The 27,480-nt window shown below is 32.8% G+C and overlaps 2 protein-coding genes across 3 annotated transcripts; one reads left to right on the plus strand and one right to left on the minus strand.

The window, feature by feature from the left end:
- The first annotated feature begins 6,282 nt into the window (after positions 1-6,282).
- On the plus strand, positions 6,283-20,339 carry LOC105325156 (uncharacterized). 2 transcript variants are annotated; one of them, XM_034482602.2, is made up of 12 exons: positions 6,283-6,410; positions 13,587-14,678; positions 14,969-15,637; positions 16,409-16,660; positions 16,873-17,283; positions 17,390-17,581; positions 17,668-17,877; positions 17,976-18,170; positions 18,317-18,672; positions 18,768-18,858; positions 18,969-19,048; positions 19,722-20,339. In XM_034482602.2, the coding sequence occupies exons 2-12, from the start codon at positions 13,601-13,603 to the stop codon at positions 19,767-19,769; spliced, it is 3,582 nt and encodes a 1,193-aa protein (XP_034338493.2). In that variant the 5' UTR covers positions 6,283-6,410; positions 13,587-13,600; the 3' UTR covers positions 19,770-20,339. The 2 variants fall into 2 exon arrangements, with proteins under 2 accessions (XP_034338493.2, XP_011422884.3); XM_011424582.3 differs by lacking the exon at positions 6,283-6,410 and adding an exon at positions 11,055-11,203.
- A 2,056-nt stretch (positions 20,340-22,395) lies between these two features.
- On the minus strand, positions 22,396-27,468 carry LOC105325155 (transmembrane protein 101). The gene is made up of 3 exons (XM_011424581.4): positions 27,315-27,468; positions 25,717-25,897; positions 22,396-24,739 (listed from the first exon to the last, which is right to left on the minus strand). The coding sequence occupies exons 1-3, from the start codon at positions 27,425-27,427 to the stop codon at positions 24,278-24,280; spliced, it is 756 nt and encodes a 251-aa protein (XP_011422883.3). The 5' UTR covers positions 27,428-27,468; the 3' UTR covers positions 22,396-24,277.
- Positions 27,469-27,480: the final 12 nt, after the last annotated feature.

A 27,480-nucleotide genomic window follows, 5' to 3' on the forward strand; every position in this document is an offset into this window, starting at 1 on the left:
ATTTTATCAAGTCAGTATTACGTGTAGTTTGTAATGCAGACTGTGTATTACCACAGGAACCTGAATTTCCATCAATCGGTCGCTCAGTAAGCTAAATATAAAAAAAAATTACCTCCTCTACATGTATATGCAATTTTTATATAGAGGAGGTAGAATTTTTATTTGGCTTATTGAGCGACTACGTGATGTTATTGAACACGACAATTGTAGGCAATGTGTCAATGTTAGATAATTGAAAAATAAGACACTTTGATTACTTTTATCAAAGGCAAAGTCGCGGGAAAAAAGTGTATTTTAAATAGTGTCTAATGTGGCTTTTAAAACAGAATATTGTCGTTGATCGTATGTGCTTTTTTGGTTTCATGAAGCATTCCAAGACTCTTTATATTAGAGGTCCTACCAAAATGGTGATATCAAGGTACTGTACATGTACATCAATGTTCATGACGACAATTCTACAAAATATAATGTAAGAAATTTAGTTTCTTGGTTACAATAATGAATGATGAACTATATCCTGATAAAGAAATGGGTTCTCAATGTTAATCACAATTACCTTTTCAGTACTTAAAACAGGGATTTATATATTGTCATACTAGCCAGTACTGAAAAAGTAGATTGGAAGACCAACATACAAAGTGTCACTTTGTTATCACGGATATTTATTAATCATAAATACAATTTACGATACTTTGATTTAAATAAGAAAATAATATAACAGTCTGTTGATTTGTGAAGACAAAAGTCAGCAATTTGAATGCAAATTGAAATTGTCATTTTAGAAAGATTGCTCTCTGTGTACCAGTTATTGTTGTTTTTTCTTTAGTGTTGATCATAAACTATAAAAGCTGTGTTTAACATTAAATCAAAATGATTTTTTAAAGAAACGATAGAGTTTCAAAAGTTCACATAAATAAATGGACTATCTATTATCTATTGAAATATAATTTGAAGATGAAGACTTTAACTATCGATAAGTAGAGGTATAAACTGAGTTTAAAAGCTATTAATGTCCATAGATTGTAGACCAACAAGGTAATTGAACTCTTTTTACTCTTATTAAGTTGTTTGACCGAAACCATGTAAATTCTCTTGTAATGTATAAATGATTTATTATTTGAAATGTCAGCTTTGTTGTGTAATACATAGATTTATGAAATCTCTTTAATTCTGTATAATTATCAAACTAATATTCATTGAGAAAACTTAAAGTACTACAAGAATCATTTAGAAAATATCATAAATTCTCTTAACATTAATCGGCTGCAATATGTATGTAGATTAATATCACGTTTCAAAACATGTGCATGTTAACCTCACAACATCAGATAACATTTGATTTTATAACCGTTTCCTGGGTGTATTTCAGAGCAAATGGGAATTTTTATGAACATTTTCGTTAATTTCTATGTTTTTATAAATAAAACAATGAACATTTTCCCCATAATTGACTCAGATAAAACCGATGATAACAATTTAAATACCTAAAAAGTACAACAATTACATTCTTCGCAATTGCTCCCATAACTCGTTCAGGAAAAGGTTCGGGTCCTTTTATGCAAGATAATGGCATGGAAAGTCTTCTGCTTAAAGTACTTTACAGTATCCCGTTTTCCACTGTTTTTGAACCTTAATGAGTAAAATCAAGGAGCTGTCCATTGGGATCAAAAAGTGAAACATTCTCAATGACTATAAAAGAAATAAGAAAAGTACAGATATGTAACAAGTTATTGGTTTTTAATTATGTTAAAAATTAATATTTACAAAATCTATATGATTAATTAAATAGACATTTTATTTAGAAAATATATATGATTAATTAAATTTATATAATAAAATAAGCTAGTATTCGCTACTTTTTACCAAAAATATGAAACATAAACGGTTGTTAGTTTTGTTAATAAGAAATGCTCTTATTACATATATAGGTGTTAATATTCTGTATTTGACATTCAGCTGGGGTTTTTACAGGGGACAGAAGCACGTACCAAGAAAAAGATGGTGACCTACTAACTGTTTTGTAAGCTTAAAAAAAAAACATATAAAGAAGACAATGTCAAAAGTTACCAACAACGGTCATCTATCGAAAATTCTTTTTAAAATTGATGTTTTTTTTTTAATCAACGACATTCAAAATATTGCAAGCAAACATTTAAAACAATACAGTACTGCAAATGAGTAAAATATAAGGTTTTGCTTATAAAAAAATACACCATGAATTCGAACATACCTAAAAACACGATAATGGACACAATAAATATTTAGCCGATGGACACCTCCTTTACTGAATGAGGATATAAAAACAAACGCCGTGCCGTCTGCAAAACGTAGATTAACCTATTCGAAATGGGTAACATTCGTCTATTATCAGGAATAGTAACATGGAAAATACATCATCTTTGGCTGCAAAGAATTCAATGATAATGTATTGCCGACTACTAAAAATTGAAGCGTGTAGTTTTTTGCAATAAGATGTTGAGACAAACACTTCTGCACTGATTCCTTCTTTGGTGAGACAACAGGAAGTTATTTTTATTGTGCTATGCTATCTAATTTAGAATAGATGACATTCATGTGTTAGAAATACACGTAATACTCAAATAAACGTTGCACTTATAATTACATTACATGTTTTGTGCATAGCTTGTATCTTATTAAGAAGACTTATAAAATGTCTTATACAATGTCTTCTGCCTAATCCTGCTATGTTTATTGACATCATAAAATTTGTTTAAATCAAGAGACAATTGTAATGTTTATTTGTAAGATGCATACATTGTTAAAAAGCTGTAAAATTAATACAAAATATTATAGAACCTTCAACAGCACCACATAAAAGAACAGCACGGACATCAACAAAGTAGACTGTATATTATCTCGGGCATGGAAATGCCCACTCCATCGTGGACATAAGCAGCCAGTATTCTCAGTACAGAAGGGTTGTTCTTTCCCATCATCATCATCATCATCATCATCATCATCATCAATCTCAAATCGTTCTCAAATTATTTCCAACTATGCATTTACCTTGTAAGTAGATGACACAACAATCTAAAGCATCTGCTTGATCTGCATTTCATCTGGTTATGAAGGATAAGGTCAAAGAAAAGTATTCGTGCTGAATGTATACAATTTAAAATAGGATTTTATTTCGCTGAGTAAGACATATTATGATTCCTTAATGTTTCAAATAACGACAAAAAAACCCTTTTATTCCAGAAACAGCATATGTATTGCATATCGTGGATATTAAAGCTTGGGTACTTATATAATTATGTTAAGATGTCTTAAACGTGTTAATTAATTATGGTACACTGGTATCCAAGGGCATGTTTCGAGAAATACAATCCAGTTTTATTCGTAATGATGTGAAAGTCTTTTAATGCTTTCAAATGGATTATGGAATTTTAATTCTTGAAAAAACATGTCTTATCATTTGTACATAAACATCACCATAAGTCTGTTTTAACACGCACTGTCAAACTCGCTCACACGGAGGGCCACATGACTTCAATGTAAGCGAATGAAATGGCTTGACATGCATTGAAATTGTCACATTAAATGATCTAAAGTACGATGGCATGCTCTTCTGGAATTTTTTAACTTAATAAGTATACATACAGAGTAATTATACACTTAAAGGAAAAGAAACAAATCTCAATTTATCTCTCTCTCTCTCTGACCTTCGTCGATTCTTTCTAATTTTTAACATTATAGATTCTGGTATTTTCATTCAACAAATGTATTCAGTCATATACAAATTTTATAAGCCCTATTTGCTGTTGTTGTACAGAACATGTATATTGAAAAATGCCATGTTTCTGAATTTCATTGGTGTTTTAAAATATGTTCAAATCTAGAAAATAAAATCGAGCACAAAGTAAAAAAATATGAAAAATCAAATTAAAACTTAGTCTATTCATTTCATTCAATAAAAGCAGTAGATAATAGTTTTGATATTAAATCTTGCACTGAAAAATATGTCTTTATCAGCCTTATACCGCATTTTAAATAAATTAGAGCAGATATGTCGTAGCATGTCCCTTTGTTCAAAGTTCAATCAGAATAAAGCTATTTAGTAAAGACATGACACTTTTAGAGCGACGTCATTTGAATCTAACCATGTTAATAAGCTATATCCATTTGTCGTCAATGTCTAAAAATCATAAAACCAATGTCTCTCATTTGTCTTAAGATATGAGAGGGAAAATTGAATGATTATTTTAAACATTCAAGCCGCCATAAGCTATATCTATCGAATTTACACTTTCTATTTATGTCACAACTGGTGCCGAGTTCTTAAAGAACCATTCCTAGTATATGCCAGTAGGCAATATTCTAAAAATTGTTCATTTTCAAAGTTTAAAAAGAAATCAAATAATTCTTTGATAAACAGTAGGTTAATATGCAAAAACATATTTCTTGGGTTAATTTTTTCACACAAAACACATGATGTATCAATTTTTCAGAAGTGCCTCCACTTTTCATAGAATATGCATATCTAGATAAGAGTTAAGAGTTAAGTATATATTTATTTGCAATATGTTGATTTAAAAAGGATTGATGTACATGCATAACAACGTACATGTATCACTACTAATTGCATTCACAGTGTGGCTGCAGTATCTCACTGTTTCGTGAATGAATCATTTTATTTTCAATCGTTCACAATTTATTGTCCTTTTGTTTATTTCTTTCGATTTGCTCTGCGCTTTGTTAACTTTCCATTTATCCATCACAGAAAAAAATAGCACAGGCCATGACAGCCATATTTTACAAAGATCTTAATTTCTTTTCTGGAGACGGCGTTAGGCATGTTATGTCTACATTTTTTTTTTTTATAATTAATAGTATAACACTCTAAATCCGGTAATGTTTTAAAAGAAAACGGCTGGTAAAATACTTTTTTTGCATGTTAATAAATTTTGTTGAAACGTTGATGTAGAAAAAATATGTAGAAGAATGTAGAAGAATGCTACTATATATACAGTTGAACTACAGTATCTCGAACATTGATATCTCGAATACAATGGATGAGTCGAAATGATTTGTAAGTCCAAACCCCTTATTTTTACAGTATCTTACCCTCAATATCTCGAAACTCAAACATTTCAAAGTGTTTTAACAGTCCAATCTAGTTCGTGATAATGAAGTTTGACTGTATATTGATAAGTCCTACTTGAAAAATAGATACATAAGTATCACTAACAAAATTACTCCTTAGACAACCAAGTGACTTTTATTAAAGCTTGTTTTTATGTAAAAAGATGGCATCATCAATAATGTTACCGAATTTAGTAAAAATATTGATCAGAGAGGAAACGCTATATACGTTGATAAGAATGGTACACCCTTGCCTTGTATACCTTGTTTAATATTGCTCATGCATTTTCTGTATGATGTATGCAATATCAGGAAAAAAAGAATAAAATTGAAGATTAATAGAATTTTTAAGAATAAAAATTGGCATCACAACATTCACGAGCTTTGACCAATTTAAACAGAAAGGAGGAAATGAGGAATAAATAATGAGACAATGGGCTATATTTTTCTTTACATACAGGTACATATTATCGAGTTCTTAAAGCTCTTTATGTCATAAAGTGAATTCTGCGTGAACCCCCTCAAATATCCAACGAACAATGATAATTATTGAAGACAATTCAAAACATGTAGGCAAGTGACGGCTCAGTACGAAAGCATCGATCATCGTCTTTGATCACAGCAATTTCTTTTTTCTTTTATTCAGTGTTTGTTTATGCATATTATTGTGATTTTGTTTTTCGATCCAGTGAAAGAGTATTTTATTTAAGGCACCTGCAAACGTACGAAAACAATTAAAACATGGGGGGACGGTATTTGAGAGTGTTTATATCTTTTACGAATAAATTCTTTCTATAAGCTTTCAGGCGAGAGAAAGATATATTATAACATGGAAATTTTACGAACATAATACTAATTATACATTCCATAACCAAATATTATTTGTAATAATTTGTTTTGGGGCTAGACAAAGATATTTATGTTAGCGGATACTAGTAAATTGAATCTGTAATTCGTGACCGCCTCCAGCTTTGAAATCAACATCATTAAATTAATTATTCTATTGGTTACTAGCTTGGAAAATGTCTTTGAAATTATTTTAAAGAATCAAGGTTTATTCCATAACCATTAATCAGTTTCTTTTTTTCTCCGCCCTAATGAGTCGCGAGTTATAAGTATTTAGCAGCTGGTCCAAGGGTTAACGACTCGACACATTTGTTTCACGGGCTATCGAGAACACGCGGGCATTTCGGGATTAATATTGAGTGCTGTTTTGTTTTTTACTTCATACCTTCTACAACTTTTAGTTATGCTTTGAGATCATGCTCTGTCGCTCATAGAGGAAAACAACAATCTTTGACACAGAGGTAAGTTTTCATTTTTACATTATCATCCCCCCCCCCCCCCCCCCATTCGTCGTGTTTCATGAAAAATAAAATTTCAAAGACCAATGATGAGTACGTATTTCTGGAAAAGTTATATTCGTTCAGTTCGTTTGATAATAATTTTGAGTGTCCCCTATTCTGCTCGTGGGGGTTTTTCTTGACATAAAACACTAAACAAACATTTTTATTGGGATGAAACAACGGCATAGGAAAACAACAAGAAGACATTGTGTTACGAGAAAAAGATTCAGATAATGGTGCAAAGACATGTTACCCTTTTTATGCTTCTCTGCAATAAAAGTTGGACTGGATCGGCTGATACGAAGCCCCTCATCGTCTATATATGACTTGTTCTTGAAACAATGACCACCTAAAATACACCTGGAGCAGATCAGTCTACTCCCTGATCAGACAAATATAAAGATAGATTTCCTCTTCGTGTTTTCATTGACTATTACTTGTTTTTTATCTATGCGAAAAATTCCCAGTGGGCTTATGAAGAGTGTGGGCTGAATTTGAAAGATTTAGTGCAGAAATTCAGTTGACCTTACAGGTATCCGTAAAATGATCATAATCTCAGGCTTAAAAGCCAAGAATTTATTATTTTACTGTGCAGTGAAAAATATAGTGCAACGTGTCAATCATAACGGATACCGAACAAGTAAATTTGTTGTCTTTAAGAACACATTAATGACAATATATTCCCCGAATATTTCTCGGTTGGTGGGCGTAAACAGTCAACAGTACAAACATATATACCAAAGCTCGTCTCAATACTTAACGACCAAAAAACAGAGATCTATCGCCTTTGAAAAGTTTTGTTCTGGTCGATAGAAAAAAAATAACACGGTCATGGAGCAAATCCTATTCTCTAAAGAAGGAAGGATAAACAAATTCATTCACTAGTATGTTTTTACTCTTCAAAAAATAAAATCAATTCAAATGACTTCCTTTCTAGCCAAAGAAATTTTCAAAAATATGACATTGTAACTATTTCAAAAACTGACGAATGCGAAATCAGCTTTCATGATACTGATATTCTGGATTGTCCTTGTTGCTCTTTGAATTGAATGACAAGCCCTCTGGGCACTTTTTGGTGTTAAACATATAAAAAGTGTTAATAACCGTGAAAACACCTGTAATTGGAAAGACACATAATAGTACTTTGCTTATGTTTATCTCCAAATACAACATATCCTAATTAAAAGCGACGATGTACAAGAATATTTGACATGTCTCGGGGAAGTGAAAACACAGAAAATGTGTTGAAATTACAATTAGCATGTGCTATTTAATTGGAGCACAAACATATCAATTTTATTATTACATAAGGACCGCTGGTTTATATAAATAGGGCTTTTGCTGATTAGTAGAATTGTGTGCTTCCGGGATACATCTGATAACTTTTAATTAATTTAAAACCACAAAACTTCTGAGCTATACATAAATATTTATTATCAGGTATTAGAATATTTGAGTGTACAAAGAACATTTTTATCAGCTTCATAATTGAGAAGTAAAATGGCACACATTTGTCTTCAATGTCAAACAATTGATGGTACCTTCTATGCTCAACGTTTTTCCAAAACGTTGTGTCCATGTTTTAATTGTTATGATTTTTACATTTAAAATCTAAAGGACATATTAAAATTAATAAATAACTATAACATATATTTTAAAGAAAGCAGTATTTGGTTTGATGCTATTTTGATCTGAACAGTCTGCTTTTGTTATTCTCAGTACTTCCTATCAATAAGTAACTACCAGTGCGGTGTATATCACTCCACATAACTGACACTATATAGGGCAGCCGATGATTGATCGATCTATCCACGTCAACAAAAGAGGGCAATTATTGTTCAAAAATTATTGTTGTGATATTTTTACATTTCTTTCTTTCTATCTATCATTCTTTCTTTCTATCCTTCCTTCCTTTTTCTCTATTTTGAAACATCATCAAACCTATCCCCTCCACCCCCCCCCCAAAAAAAAAAGATGATTAAAATGTCTAAATCTTTTGATAAGTCTTAACAAAAGAAAAGAAATTCTCATTGGTTTAGACTTGACTCCTGTTTTTGTTCCAGTTAGATATTCTGACTTACTTCGACAAGAAACAAATGGCTACCTGTCAAAACCAAAACAGTCAAAAAAGAAACTTGCACAATTTGTTCTTCCCTTTTTTTGTACAACGATTTCTGATAAGTATAACATATATTTATGTGTGACATTTCAAAGATAATCCTGCATGAATTTTATTTGTCTCTATCCATTTTACAAAAGTTTTATAAATTAAATTACCATACTTTTATACTTAAACTGCCTTTGACTTGTCGAATAAACTTTAATATATGCTTCGTGGATTAAGTTTATCATAAATAACAGTCAGGGAAATTTCATTAAAATCTTTTATTCATCACCGACCGCCATTACAATATCTTAATTGTCCAAATAGACATTTATTTTCTTTTAAACAAGACGTTTCTGTATATTAGAGCGATTCAGGTCATTTAAGATGTTCTTCTCACATAACATTCACGTTGCGAAAGGTACTGCGTTTAACAGCATTTCAATTTTCATAGACAATACCATACATGCTTACTTTTGTTATTTTGTCTAACAATCTTTAAATGAGAGAATTTATGGTAACCTATCATAATTAAGATTAAGAAAAGTTACTACCCAAAGATATATTGAATATAACAGTTTTTTTCATCCAATTAACTGCAAATGCAGTGTAAGTATAAATCCTTAAGTTTGTATTGCATGTATGTAATAAAGTATTACAACAGCCTTTGCCTCTAGAAAGTGTACACCTTTCAAATGTCCATGTATCATTTCGGTGACCTATTTAGCAGTTCTAAAACATTAATTCTAATTTTCATTTTTTATATAAATTCTCTGTTCCCATCCATTTATCTGAAATACCGTTTAAAACATATATTGTAAGCGTTTTAAAAACACATTCAGTGTAAATACAATTACATAACAAATTTAACAGTCAAACATTATAATGATTTGTCAATTATGACCTGAAATTTTTTTCTTGTACAGTGTATTTGGATTTCACACACACTCCGAATTGAATCTTTTTCCTCAGTCAAATGGTGAGGAAAGAATTATAGTAACATCTATAAATATAGATATTTTGCAAATACATCAAGTAATCATCATATATCATAACAATCGCATCATAACACCTCACTACAATGTCACTCAGAGGGGACGATAGTTGGTATTTAGTGAGTCCGGCTGAATTATCGCCTTCAAAATAGAACTGAATACAAATCGAAGAATCTTGTGTCACCGAGAAAAATACGACTCGTAGACACCGTGAATGACTTAATTTTCCCTTGCAATGTTTCGTTTCCACAACAACAAATATACAAAGAGAACAACAACAGCAAATAAATAAAAACAACCAATCAATATATTTAAACATTTGAAGTACTGATTCGAATCTTTTATAAACATTTTGAGTGTATTTGTTTAAAAGATACAGTGTATGGTATATATCAATTTCAGTTGTATTAAACTTCAACCAATTTACAAATGCTGAAACGTACGGTTTCTGCTTTCATGTCATTTTGCCAACATTAATTTGCGCTTCTCTACAAGCCAATCCTATATTCTCGGAATGCTTTACTTGCTGAATGTAATTTAATGAATTTAATTCATAAATATATATGAGTAGATTGGACGAACGCGTCTTCATCAAAACACCAACAGGGTCCGCAGAATCAACATAACAAAACATTAGTGTCAACTCAAAACTGTAAATAACAATTAAAATTTAAACAACGATAAACAACATACAGTATTTCCCTCCGATATTCTCATCACCGTATTGCAACCGTGTAAGATATATAAGTAATCATAAGAAGTTTAAAATTAAATTCTTGATGGTTTTCCATGCTGACCATACAATTGTGCAATATCAGAGATGATAAATGATGACGTCATCAATGTCCATAAGATTCACATCATGCACATTTAACTTGCCGAAAAAATTCCATTTGCTGACTGCTTTTCATTCTCATTAACGAAATTAATAAAATCTGATTCGTGCAGTTTGCGGTCATAAAGCAAAGCTCAAAGCTGTCTTCAAAGACATTTTCTTCTACCTGAGTTACATCACACAAACCACGTTTTAGCACATGCGCTGTATGTGTCAGATGAAAAAAATTAAATCTTTAAAGATGACTCAACTGCAAAAAAGAAGAAAATAACCTAATCTAATTTTCATTTTTTATTAATTTTTCACAAGTTTTTTTTATTTCATTTGATTGATTTATTTGCGCTAGAATCCGCGGAGACGCATATCAATTAAAATCAATTAACTTGACAATTTTATTTATGATTCTTTCGACATTGTATATAAATCAAACAGTTTTATATCTACATCAGGCGCATAGTTGTTACAGTGTTATAATAACAGCCTTATGCATACTCTGACACAACAACATATTACTGAAAACATAAGAAAACCTTGATATAGAAGCGCAAGTTCCGTCATCCCTTGATAATTTGTCTTGTAGTTTGAATCTGCTGTTTCACTCGCCGATTGTCTTATGAATTGTAATAGGTATAACGTAGGCCCTGTCTGATTAATAAAACCCCGGGCGGCCCATCGCGGCTCATCAGATCTCGCGCTCCCTCCGCTTGTCGCATTGCTTTAGGTGTTTGCCCTTGTGAGAGCTGGGTCATGGTGTTCGCTTCTTATTTTTCTTCCTAAAGTGGATTTATCATTTTTTGATATATATTTTTTCTCAATATACGTAAGTATGTTTCAATGTTTCCCTTTTTAAAGGAGATTTTATTGAATTATGAATAATACCTTGTAAAGTTTTCAAACTATATTACATTGATGATGTCCTATTCTAAAATTTTTTTTTTTTTTTTTGACTTTTGTTTCGTTTTGGTTTTTTTTTTTTGTTGAAAATTAATGTTTTTACCTTTAGGTGACAAATTAAAAAATGTTTTGAAATGAGTCGTAAAACTATTTAATTTTTTTAAATTCTGATTGATATTCGACACACATGTATAGATATTAAAGGTGTACTGGTGTAAAATTGATGTTTAATTGTTTGGCATAGCATTGAAAAGTCAAAAGTAAACGACAAAGTGTGTTGTCTTGCATGGTATACTAGTAATTATTTTCTTTTGATCTTACAACTTACAGTTTAAGTATGCGTGTCGAATAAAATAACCAACCACCACTTTATTGGTTAACATTTGCTGTAATTAACTACTATCTTTGGTAATTAATGAATTAATTATTGGATCGGTAACCACAGATCTTATATTTTTGACCGTGGCAATAACGCTTCCTAATTTCTATAACTGACGAATCCCACTTTGTTAGGGTTTTGTCTCGTAACACATTGCGTGAGAAGAATTACAAAAGTTTTCCCGCACTAATTACTCTTTTTGAAATTAGTAAGATACAAATAAAGATACATATTGATACAGGTTTTGATATATTATTAAGGTCGTACCCTCCGTTGTCTGAAGATTATAAATGTGTCTTATTTCCTGGAGAAATCGTCGTAAGATGCTAATGCAGGCTAATTGAATCAGAAAATATCTGTGAGAATGATCGATATCATCAGCGTTTTTAAACATTATCGTTACCACAACGGTGTTATAATCGTATCGAAATTACAACGTTTCCCATTTATGATATGACATACATTGCATACAGTGTTGTTAAACAATGTAAAGCGACACAAAAACGTTTTTAAAACTTAAATCCTGATCGAAAATCAGAAACTTTGAAATATTACATCCCTATTTGGTATAAGTTCTGCAGATAAAATCATATACAATGTATAGCGACATATATTTTTGTTCGTTCTTGTGCTACATCAGTAATAAGTCTATACATGGTTTTGTCGCGGTTGGTGAACGGCATGTATACCTGCGGTTTCCATGTTCTTTCATTATCGATACAATCAATCATATAAACGTTATCAATAATCGATTGTCAAAAAAAACCAGAACTCAATTTTATCACAATCACAAAGTTTCTGTATGAATGAATATTTATTTCGACCTCATCTATAGTCATAAAAAGGTTCTTTAAGGACGATTTTTAATTCATTCTTTCAACTTTAATTAAAATCTATGGAATTCCGATCTCTCCACACTTTTTAAGTGTGTTTTAATCAAGAGCGTTCTTGCGTTCAATTGATAGGACATTCATTAAAAAATATGACTATTATATTCGTTTTGGATAAGATTCTGACATTCTTTTTCGCTTTTGCACTCGACCCGTTTGCCGTGATGATATAATGGGGTCATTTTTGGTTTGACGCACATATTCCTATTGTTATGTTTGGGAAAAGTTAAATATCGAAGCGAAGGCAGCAGTGCATTCTACCTATGACATTGTCGATTTCTTGATGTACGTTGGTCAGCGGCGTCAACTATTTTGTGACATTTTCGCGCCACCAACGCCTTACACCTGGTAAATAAGTGAGCAAATATATGATGTATTTGATTGATTCGGTAGAGAAATATGCCTATTTATTTACGATCAAGCGACAATAATGCCTTTCCTCTCCCTTCATAAATCTACAAAGTCATTCAGAATTCCTGTACAACTTCTAAACATTGTATAAACGTTTTTCAATTATCAACCAATTCAACAATTGAACAATATATAGTATTATCATTTTACGAATTTATCTAACTAACGAGGCATGAATATGTGAGAGAGAGGAATTATCAAACATAATTATGCTCTGCAATCATATGCACCCTAATGCTCTAAAGTATTACGAATTACAAACTATCCAACTTCCGCAACTCCTAAAATCTTTCTTAAATTCCTATTGATTATATAATGGGAAAAGAACTCAAGCTAGAGATATTTTGTGCCAGATGTTGCTTTACTTGCGCGAAATACACGTGATACTAGAGTGCACCAATCCCCTTTTGATATTTAAATGAATAAAGTCACCTTGACACTTTCCTGCCAATCAGTTTTGACTTTTGGCCTCTAATTTCCATTTTGTCACATCAAAAAAAAAAAATACATAAAAAATCGTAATCAATTTATTTCATTCGCTTCTTCCCATTGCAACTTGCCACAACTTATTTCAAAAACTCCCATTGATGAAAGGTATTTTAGAAATCAACTTGTTTTTCTTATTGCAGATTTAAAGGAAAAGATGGACTTACATACAAGTCTTCCATTTGTTAGCATAATCTTCATGCTGTGCTGTGGTTTTGTCCATTGTGACACCGAGGATGCAACTGAAAATGTTGAATCTGTGATGACACATGCGCCAATTGTTTCGGACTCTCCGGTTGGACAATATCAAACAACAGTTGGCGGTGGTGAATATACAGACTATCAGGAGGATGATAATATGTATCTCTTTGGAGATTATTTTAACAAACAAGATATGGACGACAATCAAAACGCTGCACAAGCAGACGACAGATCAGCCACTCAGTCTTTCAATGTCGCTGATTCTCACACAATTTCAAATAACGTAGTGCAAGTTACAGAATCTCCTGACTTTATCGAAGATTCAGAAGAAGCAGATGACCTAGGGGCTTATGACAAGGACTACGGTACTGAAGCGACTCAAATGGAGGCAAACGAAGGAAGTCGCGTGGCTGAAGGGGCTCAGTCAGATAGCGCCGGAGGAGATAGCACAGAGACCAGTGGTAGCGGGTCTTCGTCTTCTTCTGGAGAAACCAAACAATTTGGCGGTGGTGATAGTAATAATGGTAATTCCAAAAATAGCGATAGCAAGAGTTCAAGCGAAAATTCTGGTAGTTCCTCAAGTGGAACAGACGACAATGGATCAGGAGGGAATGGTAAGGATGATGGAAATGATATCGTAGATGTAGAGACCTATCATAACCTTCAGGGTTTAGCATCGTCTGAGGACAGTTCTTATTCCGACGAAAGTTCCGGAGAAAGCGGTACGAAGAAGAAAAATTGTAAATGTAAGAAAAATAAAAATGGTAAAGGAGGCGATTTTGGAAGTGATGATAGTAGTGATGACAGTAGTGAAGATCAGAGTAGCAGCAGTGGATCGGGAAGCGGAAATAGAGACAAAGATAAGTCGAGGGAAGGTAACTATGGAGACCAAGGAGACTCGAGCAGTGACGAGAGTAATTACGACTCGTACGACAGTGAGGATCACGAAAGCAGCAGCGAGAGTAGGGAACAACCGGACAAACCGGATATCCCTGACTATGATAAACAACGAACCGGCAACGGTCTAGATAGAAGTAAGAGACGAGTCTAATCTGATCTTCTTTTTACCTTTGAAAATTGTCTGATTATTGGTAATCAAATAGAATTTGATGTATGAAATATATTTGATCAACAGACAAAACAGTCAGCTATGATATCTAAAAATACATATAGAATTGACTATGCGTGGTGTAGGGATTATGAATGTGAATGACGATGTTATTTATCATTTATGATAATATATTTAGGATGGTTTGCATGTAAAATATACACATGGTTAAAGCTTTGGAATGTTCTTTCCTTATTGCATGGGTCTCTCTTTCAGATCGTAATGAATACACCACTTCAATTCACCGATTCTTTACTAGCAAAACCAACACCCTTTTCAATGTTGTGAACAAATTAACTTCGAATACTCCGAACACCCCTTCTAGTCCCGGAGGAGGCGATGTTAGTCTACGGACAAACTATCGACTGTCTTATCAACCAAAATCTACTCCATCTACAACAACTGCAAAATCATATATCATTAATTTAACGACTACGCCCCCACCACTCGGCGGGGACCCGCCTAACGTAAAGGATATAACAGATCAGAGTGTTCCAAAATGGTTTAGAGACTACATACCGAAACGGGAGTATGTTGAGCAGCCAATTGCTCGCGATTACATCCTCACTCCCAGAACCTCGTTCTGGGAGCCACCTGATGTCGCTAAGCCCCCTGATTGGCAGGAACAGAAAGAGTGGATCAATATCAAAATTAACCTCGAGAAACCAGCCGATTGGATAGATGATCCAAACTCAAACGGAAGCATTCCTCATTGGAACATTCCTTATATTCCCCCTGATTGGTTTAAAAAGAATAACGAGAAACTGACCACTGAATTTCATTTTGAGCTGACAACACCCAGTCCAAAAACGGTGCGTTGGACACCAAAACCAGAGGGTGTTGACAGAACTACCCACGTCCCAGAGTATCTTGCAAAGAAACGAGGTAAACTAATTTAAATAATCTCAGTAGGCTTTCAAACATTTATATTGCAGGAAGACGTTTCATTCGATCGCTAACCAGAAAGACCCGATGTCGAATAAAAAATGCAGTTGGTAATTGCATGAGGGCATGACTCAAACTGCATGAAGTTGAATGATTTTGCATTTCTTTTATTTGAATGCTTTGTTTGAGGGTATATAGTGATTTTCTGAAAATATTTTTTTGTTTTACGGTATAAAGAAAATGGAGATATTTGGATTCTCCTCTCGATTCTAAAAAACTTTCAGACTTAGAAAAGCTAAATGATACTTTTTTTGCTTGTAGTAGAAATGAACTTGTTTTACAAACATTAAAAAGTTGATAGTGTTTAATGATTTTCTTTGGTTTTATAAGTCAGGTTTATAGACATGACCATATTTACTTGCGCATGCGCGCTCTTGTAGAAAAGCGTTAAATGATGTTCCAATAAATAGGAAACCAGAAATTACAGTTCAATTAAAAGTTTACAACAGCTATCAATTCTTGTATGCCTGTCATTTGACGGCGCGGCATTTAATTGATCGTGTAAAATGAAATATGCAAAAGTCTTCAATTTTAGTTCAATAACATCAAAAAGATATAACTGTCAATTACATAGAAAGGGTTAAGTGCAAAGAATGTTTTCCATAATGTTTCCTTTAGTTATGAAGATAATGTATGCAATGTTTACAATGTATTATCCATTAAAAAATAATTTTCGGTAGAAACTAATAAATAAACCTGCTTTGTTTACAGTTTGTGACAGGACATTTGACATCGTGTTGGCAATAGATGGCACCGGGAACGAAAAGGACTTTGGGTACCTAAAGGGGGCCATAGTTCAGCTCTTGGATCGTTTAATCATGGGGGAAGATAAGGTCAAGGTCGGAGTCGTGTTGCTTGGTAACACTGATGGATTGCAGATTCCCATTAGTGGAAATCGGGTAGAATTAGAAGATCAAGTTGCAAGATTAGGGTTACCCGAGGACAGCAACAGATATGATATTGGTATGTTATACTCACCAACAGATATGATTTTTGGCATTTTATATTCACCATTTCTTTAAATGTATTTCTTTGTATAGGTTTATTATTATCTTAATTATAAAGTTGCGTACCTTTTTGTATTTGACGCTTATTTTGTCTATTGAAATGGTCCCCTTTTAATTTATGTTATAAAAAAATGTTGTGGTCACCGTAATGATTCGTTTTTCTTACAGCACTGAAGTCAGCGGGTGAACTCCTTGAAAGGGAAGGAAGAGAAGGGATTCCGAAAGTCGCCATAATGATTGTGAATGGAAAATCCAGATACCAGTATCACACCCGAATGGAGGCTGCGCGTCTCCATAGAAGTGGAATCTCCGTCTTTACTGTCGGCGTCGGATACAACACCGATGAAGAAGAACTAAAGACGATTTCTTCAAGTCAAAACGAGGTTATCCGGGTCAAAAACTATATTCACCTGGTGTATCTAATGACTGGGTACGTGCAACTGTTCTGTAACGTAGAAGATAATTACCTTACTCCGCCAACACTCGCTCCACCACACCAAACGGCCACACCCAAAGCCAAAATAATCGCCAAGTTAACCACGGACGTCATGTCAGAGCCAAGTCCAAGAGAAGCTAAAGGTACCGCTTTCATTTATTTTCTGTTTTTCATGTCTTATTTACTTTTCTTTCTGGCGAAGCTTAATATATTTATCAGATTTGACTAGATATTTGTTTGTTTCTGCAGTTCTTTGTGAGGGTTGCAAAATGATAAATGGAGCCGGATTCAACAGTCATCCCAATGAATGCGACTTATTCGTCCATTGCTATTTCGGAGAACTAGGACTTCGAGCAATCATCAGGAAATGCCCGTTTGGACAGTTCTGGAATCAGACGATATTATCCTGTGAATACTCTGAAAGAGCTTATTGTCCAATGGGTAAGTACAATTTGCATTTGTTAAAACTCTGTGGCAACAAGCGTTTAGAATTCATTTTCTGAATACTTTGATTTTGTTTTTTATAGATCGCTGTGCTTACATAAAAGACCGGGATTATGAAGCCTCAGAAAACTGTCGCGCATACTGGGAGTGTTCGAATGGTCATTCTAGAGGGAAGTGTTGTAGGTATGGATACCGCTACGTCAGAGGAGAAGGGTGCGCCCTGGACAGCGACAACATTTGCAAAGAAAGCTGTCCGATGGAAATGCCTACGGATCTTCATTCGTATAACAATGGTAAATGTTTGGAGTTGAATGACCATGTTTCGAATGAAAGCATTTTAATACAAAATATTCGCAAAATTATCAATATCTGTTAACTTATTTTAAAATAGCTCCAGCCCAATCTTGTGATAAAATTCCAATCGCCAATGATAGGAGCCACTACCAGCAGTTACTTCCGGGAACAGGGTATGTGACAATGCCATGCGCAGAGGGTACCCACTATAATGAGAGAAAGTGCACATGTACCGACCAGGAGCCAAGTTATCCAACATTTAAGGAGCCACTTGTGCAAGAACCACCAGCTGGTAAGATAATTGATAATCATTAATTTAGTGTATCGCATAAACAATGGAATACTAGTACTAGTATACACAATTTTAGATTATACTTGTTTGTATCAATTTTGATGGGTATTAAAAATTTTAAAATTGTTGATATTTCCTTTCGACAGGTTGTCGACCAGAAGTAAAATTAGACTTTAAAAATGGTGTCACTGATTCTTCCGGTAAATGGACCTATGTAAACAACCAAGGAGTTTTGATACAGAATGGAGAGGCGATATTCAACGGAGACAGTCGCTTACTGATTCCTAGATTCACAAATGTTGAATTTGGTAAAACATTTGTGATTCGCCTTCGGTATAAGGAAGAAGAAAAGTTGAAATTCAACGAGTCCCAGGCATTAGTTAACAATGGTGACTGTGGTGATTTTGGGTCCATACAGATTTTCACGAAAAGAAATTCTATTGGCTATGTCGTGAAAACTACGAAAGAACCTAGCCATGTTTCATTACAAATTCATAAACCAGTAAGTATTTAGAAAAAACAGTTATTGAATATATGCTGTCCCTTTTTTATTCTTTATGGGGATTTCATGCTAATGAGTTTCCTTCTCTGTTTCAGCACGGGGAGTGGAAAGATGTGGAATATGTAGTCTCTGACGGAAAGTTTGAAGGTTACTTAAATGGAGTTCAGGCAACAAAATGGTCAATGGGTATGTCATCTGTTCACGTGTACCCTTCCTAGCTATTTTGATAGGTTGACCTTGTAAAATCATGATTTTTCTGACAAATAGTATGTTCATGTATGTTTCTAACATTGCAGGATCTGTAGAATCAAGGCAGTGTGCCGTACAAATAGGATTTGGACACGGCTATAACAATTTTAGAGGTCGTTTATCTTTGGTAGGTATAATCTGTATATTGGAGTCTTTTAATATTTATATATCTTTACAAAAAGTACTTGATAATTAAATCTTAATTGTTTTCAAGATGAAGAATATGTTAGGATATTGTTTATGCGGTTTGAAATTACAAAAATTAATGCAAAATACTGCATTATTCATAAGCGCATTAAAATACCACACAGGTATAGTTTATTCATCAAAGACATACATGTATTGCCACTTCAATTTCCTTTCGTCTGTTTCTGTCCAATTGTGGCTGTTGTATAGCCAAACACCGAAATATTTGTCTTTGTAGTATATAGACACGACAAACACTGTGTTATGACTGGAATTGACAACACTGTCAATCAAAATTGGTAGTTTGGCGCGTAGTTTTCCGTAAAACCAATCAACCGTAACAATCGATAAATAGAAGTCTTGTGTTTTATGTTGGTCATACACATAAATGGACACAAGCAGTATTAAAACAAACATAAATAACATCGTAGGTGAAATTGTCATTAAAGACGCATTCGTCATAAAATTCCGCCCAACGTTTTGTTGATCAATAATTTATCACCCATACATGTATGTAATGTATAATACATGTAGTTAATGAATTTTAAATATTACGGTACCACACACCTGGATGTTAATAAAATATAATAGTGAAACATTTTTTTTCTTTACAGCTTGAAATTTATCTCTGTAAACCAGAGAAAGCTATGAAGTATTCTTGATAGACTCTCCATCCACTATGACGAGAAATCCACACTAGGAGGAAAAGGCACCTATCTACACTGAGCATGCGCAGACCATCATACATCAATCACGGGGCGCCTTTATTCAAAGTGCATCAGGATATTCTGATCGTCACGAAATCCTACTCACTTTGATCAAGAAATAAACTGAGCTTTGTCATTTCTATTTACTCCAAAAGCAGCTGTTTCCTTGCATTCATTTGTACAGTGTGTGTATATATACCTCATATATGTTGAAAATTACAACTTTCCGTTATGTGTCATAACAGTTATTACGGATAATCATGATTTGACTGAAGATATGGATGAACATACGTTTAAATGACGGACAAACCAGACTCCAGCAAAATAGAAGAGCTACGTAATACAGTGCTGGTCCATTCCTGTTTTCTCTGCAACTGTTCATGATTATGTCTGACATTACTAACTTTATACTTCATTGTGATAGTTTGAATATGAAATATTATTAATAATATACAAAGTATTTGTTTCGAGAAAACTGTTTCCTTTACTTGTCTCATGTGTTGTATTAAACTATATGATACTCTCTATTTTTCTGTATGACTTTAATGCGCAATTAAATCTGTATCAGTCCTGTACAGTGTAGGCACTTTTTACACGGTACCCCCTCGATCCTGATTTAAAATAAAACCGTTTACAAACAGTCCATATTTGCTTAAATAGATATGTTTAACAACTACGATATTCGCATAATGAATTAAGTAAGATAAAAATTAGGTTTCTTTAAATCATGTAGCTGTTACATGCACCATCTTTCCTAGTATGTATAATGTTTATTAAATACTTGCTCGTCAAGTAAAAGAATATCAATGAAATCGTGCCATTATCAAAACTACATTAGCATGATTCATATGTACATTATAAGAGAGAAATGCAACGTTTTTTAAAATCAATTTTCAAAGAAAACCTAAAGTAAAAAAAAAAGTAATGACACGTTACATGACGTCAACAGATAGTCAACAAATGTATTTTAAAAATAGACGAATAAGAAACTTATAAACAACTTAACTGTCCATAAAAACATTTCAATTATTTTTGTAAATCTTGTTTTAATTAAGTTGCTTATTTTGGGAAGTAAATACAGACTGTAATACTGCGCAGTAAAAATTATTTTGTTTGCAACAAATGCGTTAAATTTTATTTTATCAAATTGATCTTTATTTTGGAACCACATTTTCTCAAATATTTCAATATTTCAAGTATATCAAACCTTTATTGAGGGAACTTAACATCACAGCACATAGACTTAGCATTCATTTTTAAATTAATTTTCGCAAAAGGTATTAACCTTTAGTACTGATTTTCAATTTACTAACGTCAAAATGTTAAATTTAGAACGCACCTTAATTCAACCAAAAGAAAAAGACAAATTAACATCAACCTCAATTTCAAAAATCCGTACAACCGGCTAAACTGAAACGTCATTAGTACAAGAACTTCACCAAAGTGTGCCTTGGGTTCACAAATCAAAAAGACCACAACCGCATCTTGTTATTAACATATATATGTATATTTATAATCCTCTCCTTTTGAAAAAAAAATTAATTATCTTCTGTGTGAATTTCATACTTATTTTCAAATATATTCAAAAGTTCTCAATAGTCTTGTAGACCTGTCAAGAAATATTCAAAATATCTGAGACATCAAACTGAAAAACAGAATCTACAATTTGTGTACATTGTTGTTGAGTAAATCTTAACGCTGTCTTCATTAAAAGTGAAATTAAGGTAAACGGTTTTTGGAAACATATCTTATGTTGCTGGTACGTCATGAAAAACCGGTTGTGTCTCTCCGAGGACATAGGTACATGTAGCACTCAGTGACTGCTGTGAAATGAAGTTGAGAGTTCTTTTTGGGTTTTTTTTTTTGTTTTTGGCACATTCATATCAAGGCTTTGCTCAAATGAAAACAATTTTCCAAAAAGAAGCCAAATTCTCAATTGAAATTCGCAGTTTTAGCATACTGCAGTACATGTACCTTATTGGGAAAATTTAACAGAAATCGCCTATTTACAAAAAAAATAACAAAAAGGACCCATTGAATTTTCTCTTTGTCGGAGGATTAATGTTCCTAAAAATAGTAAAAATAATTTAGGTTACAGAGGCTGGGACGGGGGGGGGGGGGGGGGGTAGCGTGTTTATTTTTAATATCGTTATACATGTAATATTGCTCTACTGTAAAAGAAAACATTTCGCACAGAGATCAATGTTGGCGTCTTAAATAGCACCGAATGTCAAATGAACGGAGTCCATACAATTTTGCAAAGTACAATGATTTTGGAAGAAGTTGAGCCGATTCCTGCAAAAGTTCTCCCCAGCCATTCTACCTAATGAGAACGACAAAGTTTAACCTTCCTTAAACCTGAATAAATCACTGTCCTGGTGAAGCAATCATTTGTCTTCTACCTGTGTTTTGTTATATTTTTACATATGTTCTCCAAATCTTGTGTCATGTTTGTGCATCTTGCTCTTCAAAACTTGACACTTTTATTTGCATTTCATTTGCAGGATGTTAAGGGGTTTGTACTGGTTTCTTTCTGCTGAAAAACTCATCAAGAAGAGTGTTTCAAATTAATTAACACATATTTTGAATTCAACAATTTTAATATTGAGCAGATTATTAAACCACATGAAATGCGTTAGATTTGTGTGTGCTATGTAAACAGCTTAAATTAGCATTAAAATGCAATACGCCCATAAAGTTACATAACATTTGTATTAAAAACTCCAACATTAAACAAAATAAATTGACATGAAAAGCAACACTACAAATAAAAATCAACCTGAAAAAGATATGAATATTCTAACAGACTTTAAAAACCTTATGAAAAAAATGCCCCATATCTTAAAATTTCAAAATGACTCAATACAAAAATTACTTGCATAAAAATCATCTACAGCTTCTACAATAGTCTATTCATCATGTAATAATCAAAATAGCTGCATAAAAGATGTTAAGAGTCTGAAATTCTTTAAAACTGATTTCTTATAACGCATATTATGTAAAATAATTATCTGTTGTAGAAAATCCACAAATAAATAATAAATCATCAGCTAGTATCCCTTTAAATGAATTGATTACTTTCTTCTTCCTCTTTTTTGAAACAAAATAAGAATTTATAGATTCACAAAACTGACCTTACTACATACCATGTGTATCAGAATTTGGAGCAAATTAACTCATGCTTCAAAGGACTTAATTAATTATTTATTTAACATGGATCTCCCATTAAATTGAAACTTTGGATTATAAGATGATGGATAAAAACCACGAAACGTTATCAGAATTCAAGCCTCACAAGGCGTTCTCTCAATAAACGTGTCAAACACTAATTATTTCCTCTAAAAATCAAACGAAAAACTATCAGAATTCAAATCGCACTATTAGTTAACATTAATTATGATAAATGTTTTAAAAACCCAAACACATCCATGAAAAATCGTGTCGTACATGTATATATTACTAATAATAAATTTCTTAGTTCTCCTCTTTTAATAAATAACAATTGGTTGAATTCTTCAGTTTTTTCATTCCAAGATGTCAAAAGACAAACAAACGGTAGAATAGCAAAACCAAATTATTGGTACAAGGGTAAATAGGCCACATCAATCATTATGGGATCCATGCAATGGTTATAAAATGTAATACACACTCATAGCTCTGTATGATATAGGCCATATTAAATGGCACTGAAGCAATTGTTTCTTTTAGTTTGCTGTATTTATTGTTAATTTTTTTATTTGATTTTGGTTTACATTGTAAAAAATTATATGCGTTACATGTACATGTTAAAATGTAATTGAACTTTAAGCACCAAATTATGGTCAACAATACAGGAAATACAAGTATTATTTAAATTTCAACATTTCTTATTACCTCTTAAATGCATATAAGATGTAAATATGGACATTGATACCAAGTTCCAGTATATCTTCGATAACAATACTATTATACATTTGCTGTAGTTAATGGCTATCATTATGTTTTAGAATATCAAAGATGTGAGCACAAGGCTATTGATATTGCACAAATTACATGAATAAATATTATAAAAGAAGAAATTGTTTTACGGTATTTTGTGAGTTATAAGTTAATTAAACCTATTATTCAAATAAATTGATCATCTTCAGAATCACATACCTGGTATGTATCAAATCTTGAGAGCGCAGTTTTTAAAATCTAATTAAAATATGATTAAGTCATTATAAAGATTGTTACTCTGAAATGAAACTACAGTCAGGGCTCTGAGTGTTAGACACTACTGATTTCAACAACAATTAATGGTGTAAGGAAGCTAGGATTGGTTGGCACTCTGGAAACAGAAATCTATCTGTGTAAGTTAGTAGGTACATGTAACTCACTAACAAATTGAGATCACTTAAAACACAAACAAGGTGACTAAAGATCATTTAAAATTCTCGGTCAGTTCAAAGAATCAAAGTAGTAGTAGTGTTTTGAATGCCTAATTACTCAACTTTTACCCTATTGTCAATTCGAACAACGATCATTGCAAAACCAAGTAATATACACAAGTCATCAATGATAATCCGCACTTGATTCCAGAATAGCATTCTGTTGCCTTCTACCCAGTAGTTGATGTCACAGTCAATGAGGATTGTCAGGATTCCAAACATCACGATCACCGAGATGGACATGTCTCTCAGAAAGTGGCCCGAGAAAAAACTAATGGCACCGGCCGCCAAGACGAGGGTGAAGAAATACCTACTCCAGTCACCGCCCGGGACATGGTACAAAAAGGCTTTCTTGTCCTCTACACTGTCGTTGAGAATATACACAAACGCCATCAGAAATAGTCCTATGACGGTTTCTCCAAGCTTTTGCAATTGTTTTGATGGCAAGTTTTCAAAAATGGATGAGAAAAGGAGAAAAATACCAATACAGCCAATGTGACGAGATGCCATCCTAATCTGGGGACAAAAAGGAAACAGTTTCAGAAGTCAGACAGATAAAAACAAAAATTTAGAATACTACGTATTAAAAACTAAAAATTTTAACTTAATTTTCCTACACATGTATGAAGAGAGATAATTCAGGGACATGGAAAAGTCTTTACATTTTTTAGACTGACTAGTGTGGAATTTTTACTGATATTATATAAATGAACTTGTGGACAAATACAGCAGTTGACTGGTATTAAGGACTACAGATTATTTATTTAACTTGAAAATGAATATAGCACTGGGGCCAAAAAAAGAACAAAGTCTAGCTTTCATTGATTCTTAGTCTTGCTTTTTCTCCTGTATATACTCCTTTTTTGTTAAAATGTGACTGAAATTTCAAGAGAGACTTTGTCCAAGTTTTATGACCTTTTACTGGGTGTGTGTCTAAAGCTGAAGATTAATTCAAGTAAAACAAATGTGTTCTTGAATCAAAGAAAAACAAATACTGCAGCACATGCAACAACCTAGTTTTCTTTTACAGCTTCCTTTTGTTTTAAACTGTTGACAATTTCTTCCTAGTCATCAAATCAAAGATCATGATGAACAAATAGGTGGGAAGGAAATTCTCAACTTTAAACAAAAAATTAAAATGATTATTTTTTATTGTATTGGTTTTACATCATCTTTGCTAGCCAAGGGTGACAATTCACTGTGTTTCTCTATTCAATGAATATGAACAGAGAAACACTATGGATTGTCACCCTTGGCTATATAAGATGAGCAAAACAAACCATTTTAAAACTTGAATTACACCAAACCCTACTGGTTTAATTCTGCAATGCCAACTTTCACACAGCCATTGTTACAAAATAAGAGAAAAGCTTACTACCTTTCCGACACTGAATAATAATAAACAATTTAATTCAAAATTTTATATATTATATAATTTTTAATTTATTTATTACTATATCATCAGTTCTCCAGATGGAGACCAACCCTCTCACCTTTTGCCATTGGGTGTAGTCCATCTGTGTGTTAGTAAACAGGGTATACACCAGGTACAGCATTTGTCCGCAGTATACCAGTGAAACCTCCTTGCATTTGTAGCGGAAAGACAACAGAAATCCACAGACAACAAAAATCCCGATGTGTGTGTAGATTACTTTGGGTTGAATTGGTGGGTAACTGTGAGTGAATAAAAAATCACAATAAACAGATGCCAACAACACGCAACATGTATACATGAAAACACAACACAAAATATTTTTGTAAAGACATATATTTAATATATTTCTTCACAATTAAAGCATTTAAAATGCACATCATTCAATGCCTGATACACCCATGAAACTCATAGAACTTTTTTAAACTGACTACATAACATATGCAATTGATCATTTTCATGTACTGATTAATACATGTAAATATCAAACTATAGCACACCAGCTGTGCACAGTTAATTAAACATGTAACAGTGTATATCAAAATATATTTTACTTTTTACAAGCATGTTTATAACAAAAATTTAAATAGACAAAAAACTTAGCAGCTCAGGAAAATGAAGCCTAACTACTAGGTTATCTGCACATGGCAAAATATTTCATTTCTTTCTTACTTCAGTTAGGAATATGATAAAACATCAATGCACTTGCAGAGATCATGTAGATTGGAATTCTGGGAGGAAATTAAGCTATAAAACTGGTCAGTTTTTGGGTCAAACTGCACACTGTCAGTCTGGCAACTGACTTTTGGTATCAGCTGTAGCTATTGTAAGAATTCCACATACAAATATAAGTTTATATTGAATGCAGTGGTTTGCCACAAGCCTGTGACAAGGGAATTCAGAGGGATATTTATACAAAGTTACAATGAAAGAGAGCATCTAGAGTTGTATTATCTTATTCTTATAAATAAAGAAAAATCTGTGTGCTATCATAAATAGTGAACTCTTTATAATTACAGGGAACAAAAAATTATAGTCAGTCCAAAGATATGAATGCAGCAGAATTTGACAATTTTTAATAAAAAATAAAACATACCTGTGAAAGAAGTGCAATTGAAATAGATGAAAGGGGAAAATATCAAAGAAAATTTTATTCACACATTATCGTTTATCAATTGGAAAAATTCACAAGAATAGAAACTGATTTCTTATGGAGATTTATAATGGGGAATGTTGACATCTTTTCTCCATTTGCCGTGGGCCTTATGTGGGACTTGTTTTAGTATTAGCGCTCGGAATATCTCACATAATATTTCAATGTTATAATCCATGTCATATGTCCAGGTCTGTTGCAATACATAATCCCAGTAGACATCACATTTTTAGCCATGTATTGAAACCTGATTATAAGCTAGAGGGGGCATTTCAAAGGAAAAATCTTGTTTTGGAAACTATATTTATTCAAAAAGATTATGCATTTCCTCTCTAAATAATAATATTCCACTAGCCGACTTGCTTAGCTTTTTATAGCTTATCTTGTCAGAATATTTACGTTATGTTCTTATCGAACCGAATTTCCTCAAAAAAATACAACAGAATAAGATTCGTATTTCCTGAAGCAACTTCAATTTGCTCAGATCATCATTAAAGATACGTTACCTTTCATTTTGTGCACGCTCTGCAAGTAAAAGAAGCAAGCTTATTGCATTGAGAAATGGAAAACGTGCAATGAAAAATTCCGGTAACTTTCGCAACCAGTAAGCCGACGCCATTTCTACAGGGAAGGGTACAACTTAGTGCCAAGCATTCCCACCCCCAGACGTTT

The sequence above is a fragment of the Magallana gigas genome, chromosome 5 (genome assembly GCF_963853765.1).
Source record: "Magallana gigas chromosome 5, xbMagGiga1.1, whole genome shotgun sequence".
Classification (NCBI taxonomy): domain Eukaryota; kingdom Metazoa; phylum Mollusca; class Bivalvia; order Ostreida; family Ostreidae; genus Magallana; species Magallana gigas.

Excerpts from the sequence above, each read along its gene's own strand:
- LOC105325156 (XM_034482602.2), top strand. The coding sequence starts at position 13,601 with ATGGACTTACATACAAGTCTTCCATTTGTTAGCATAATCTTCATGCTG. Across the intron at positions 17,878-17,975 it reads TCTTCATTCGTATAACAATG|CTCCAGCCCAATCTTGTGAT; the intron begins GTAAATGTTTGG and ends ATTTTAAAATAG. Across the intron at positions 19,049-19,721 it reads TTAGAGGTCGTTTATCTTTG|CTTGAAATTTATCTCTGTAA; the intron begins GTAGGTATAATC and ends TTTTCTTTACAG.
- LOC105325155 (XM_011424581.4), bottom strand. The coding sequence starts at position 27,427 with ATGGCGTCGGCTTACTGGTTGCGAAAGTTACCGGAATTTTTCATTGCA. Across the intron at positions 25,898-27,314 it reads GAGCGTGCACAAAATGAAAG|TTACCCACCAATTCAACCCA; the intron begins GTAACGTATCTT and ends ATTCACTCACAG. Across the intron at positions 24,740-25,716 it reads ACTACACCCAATGGCAAAAG|ATTAGGATGGCATCTCGTCA; the intron begins GTGAGAGGGTTG and ends TTTTGTCCCCAG.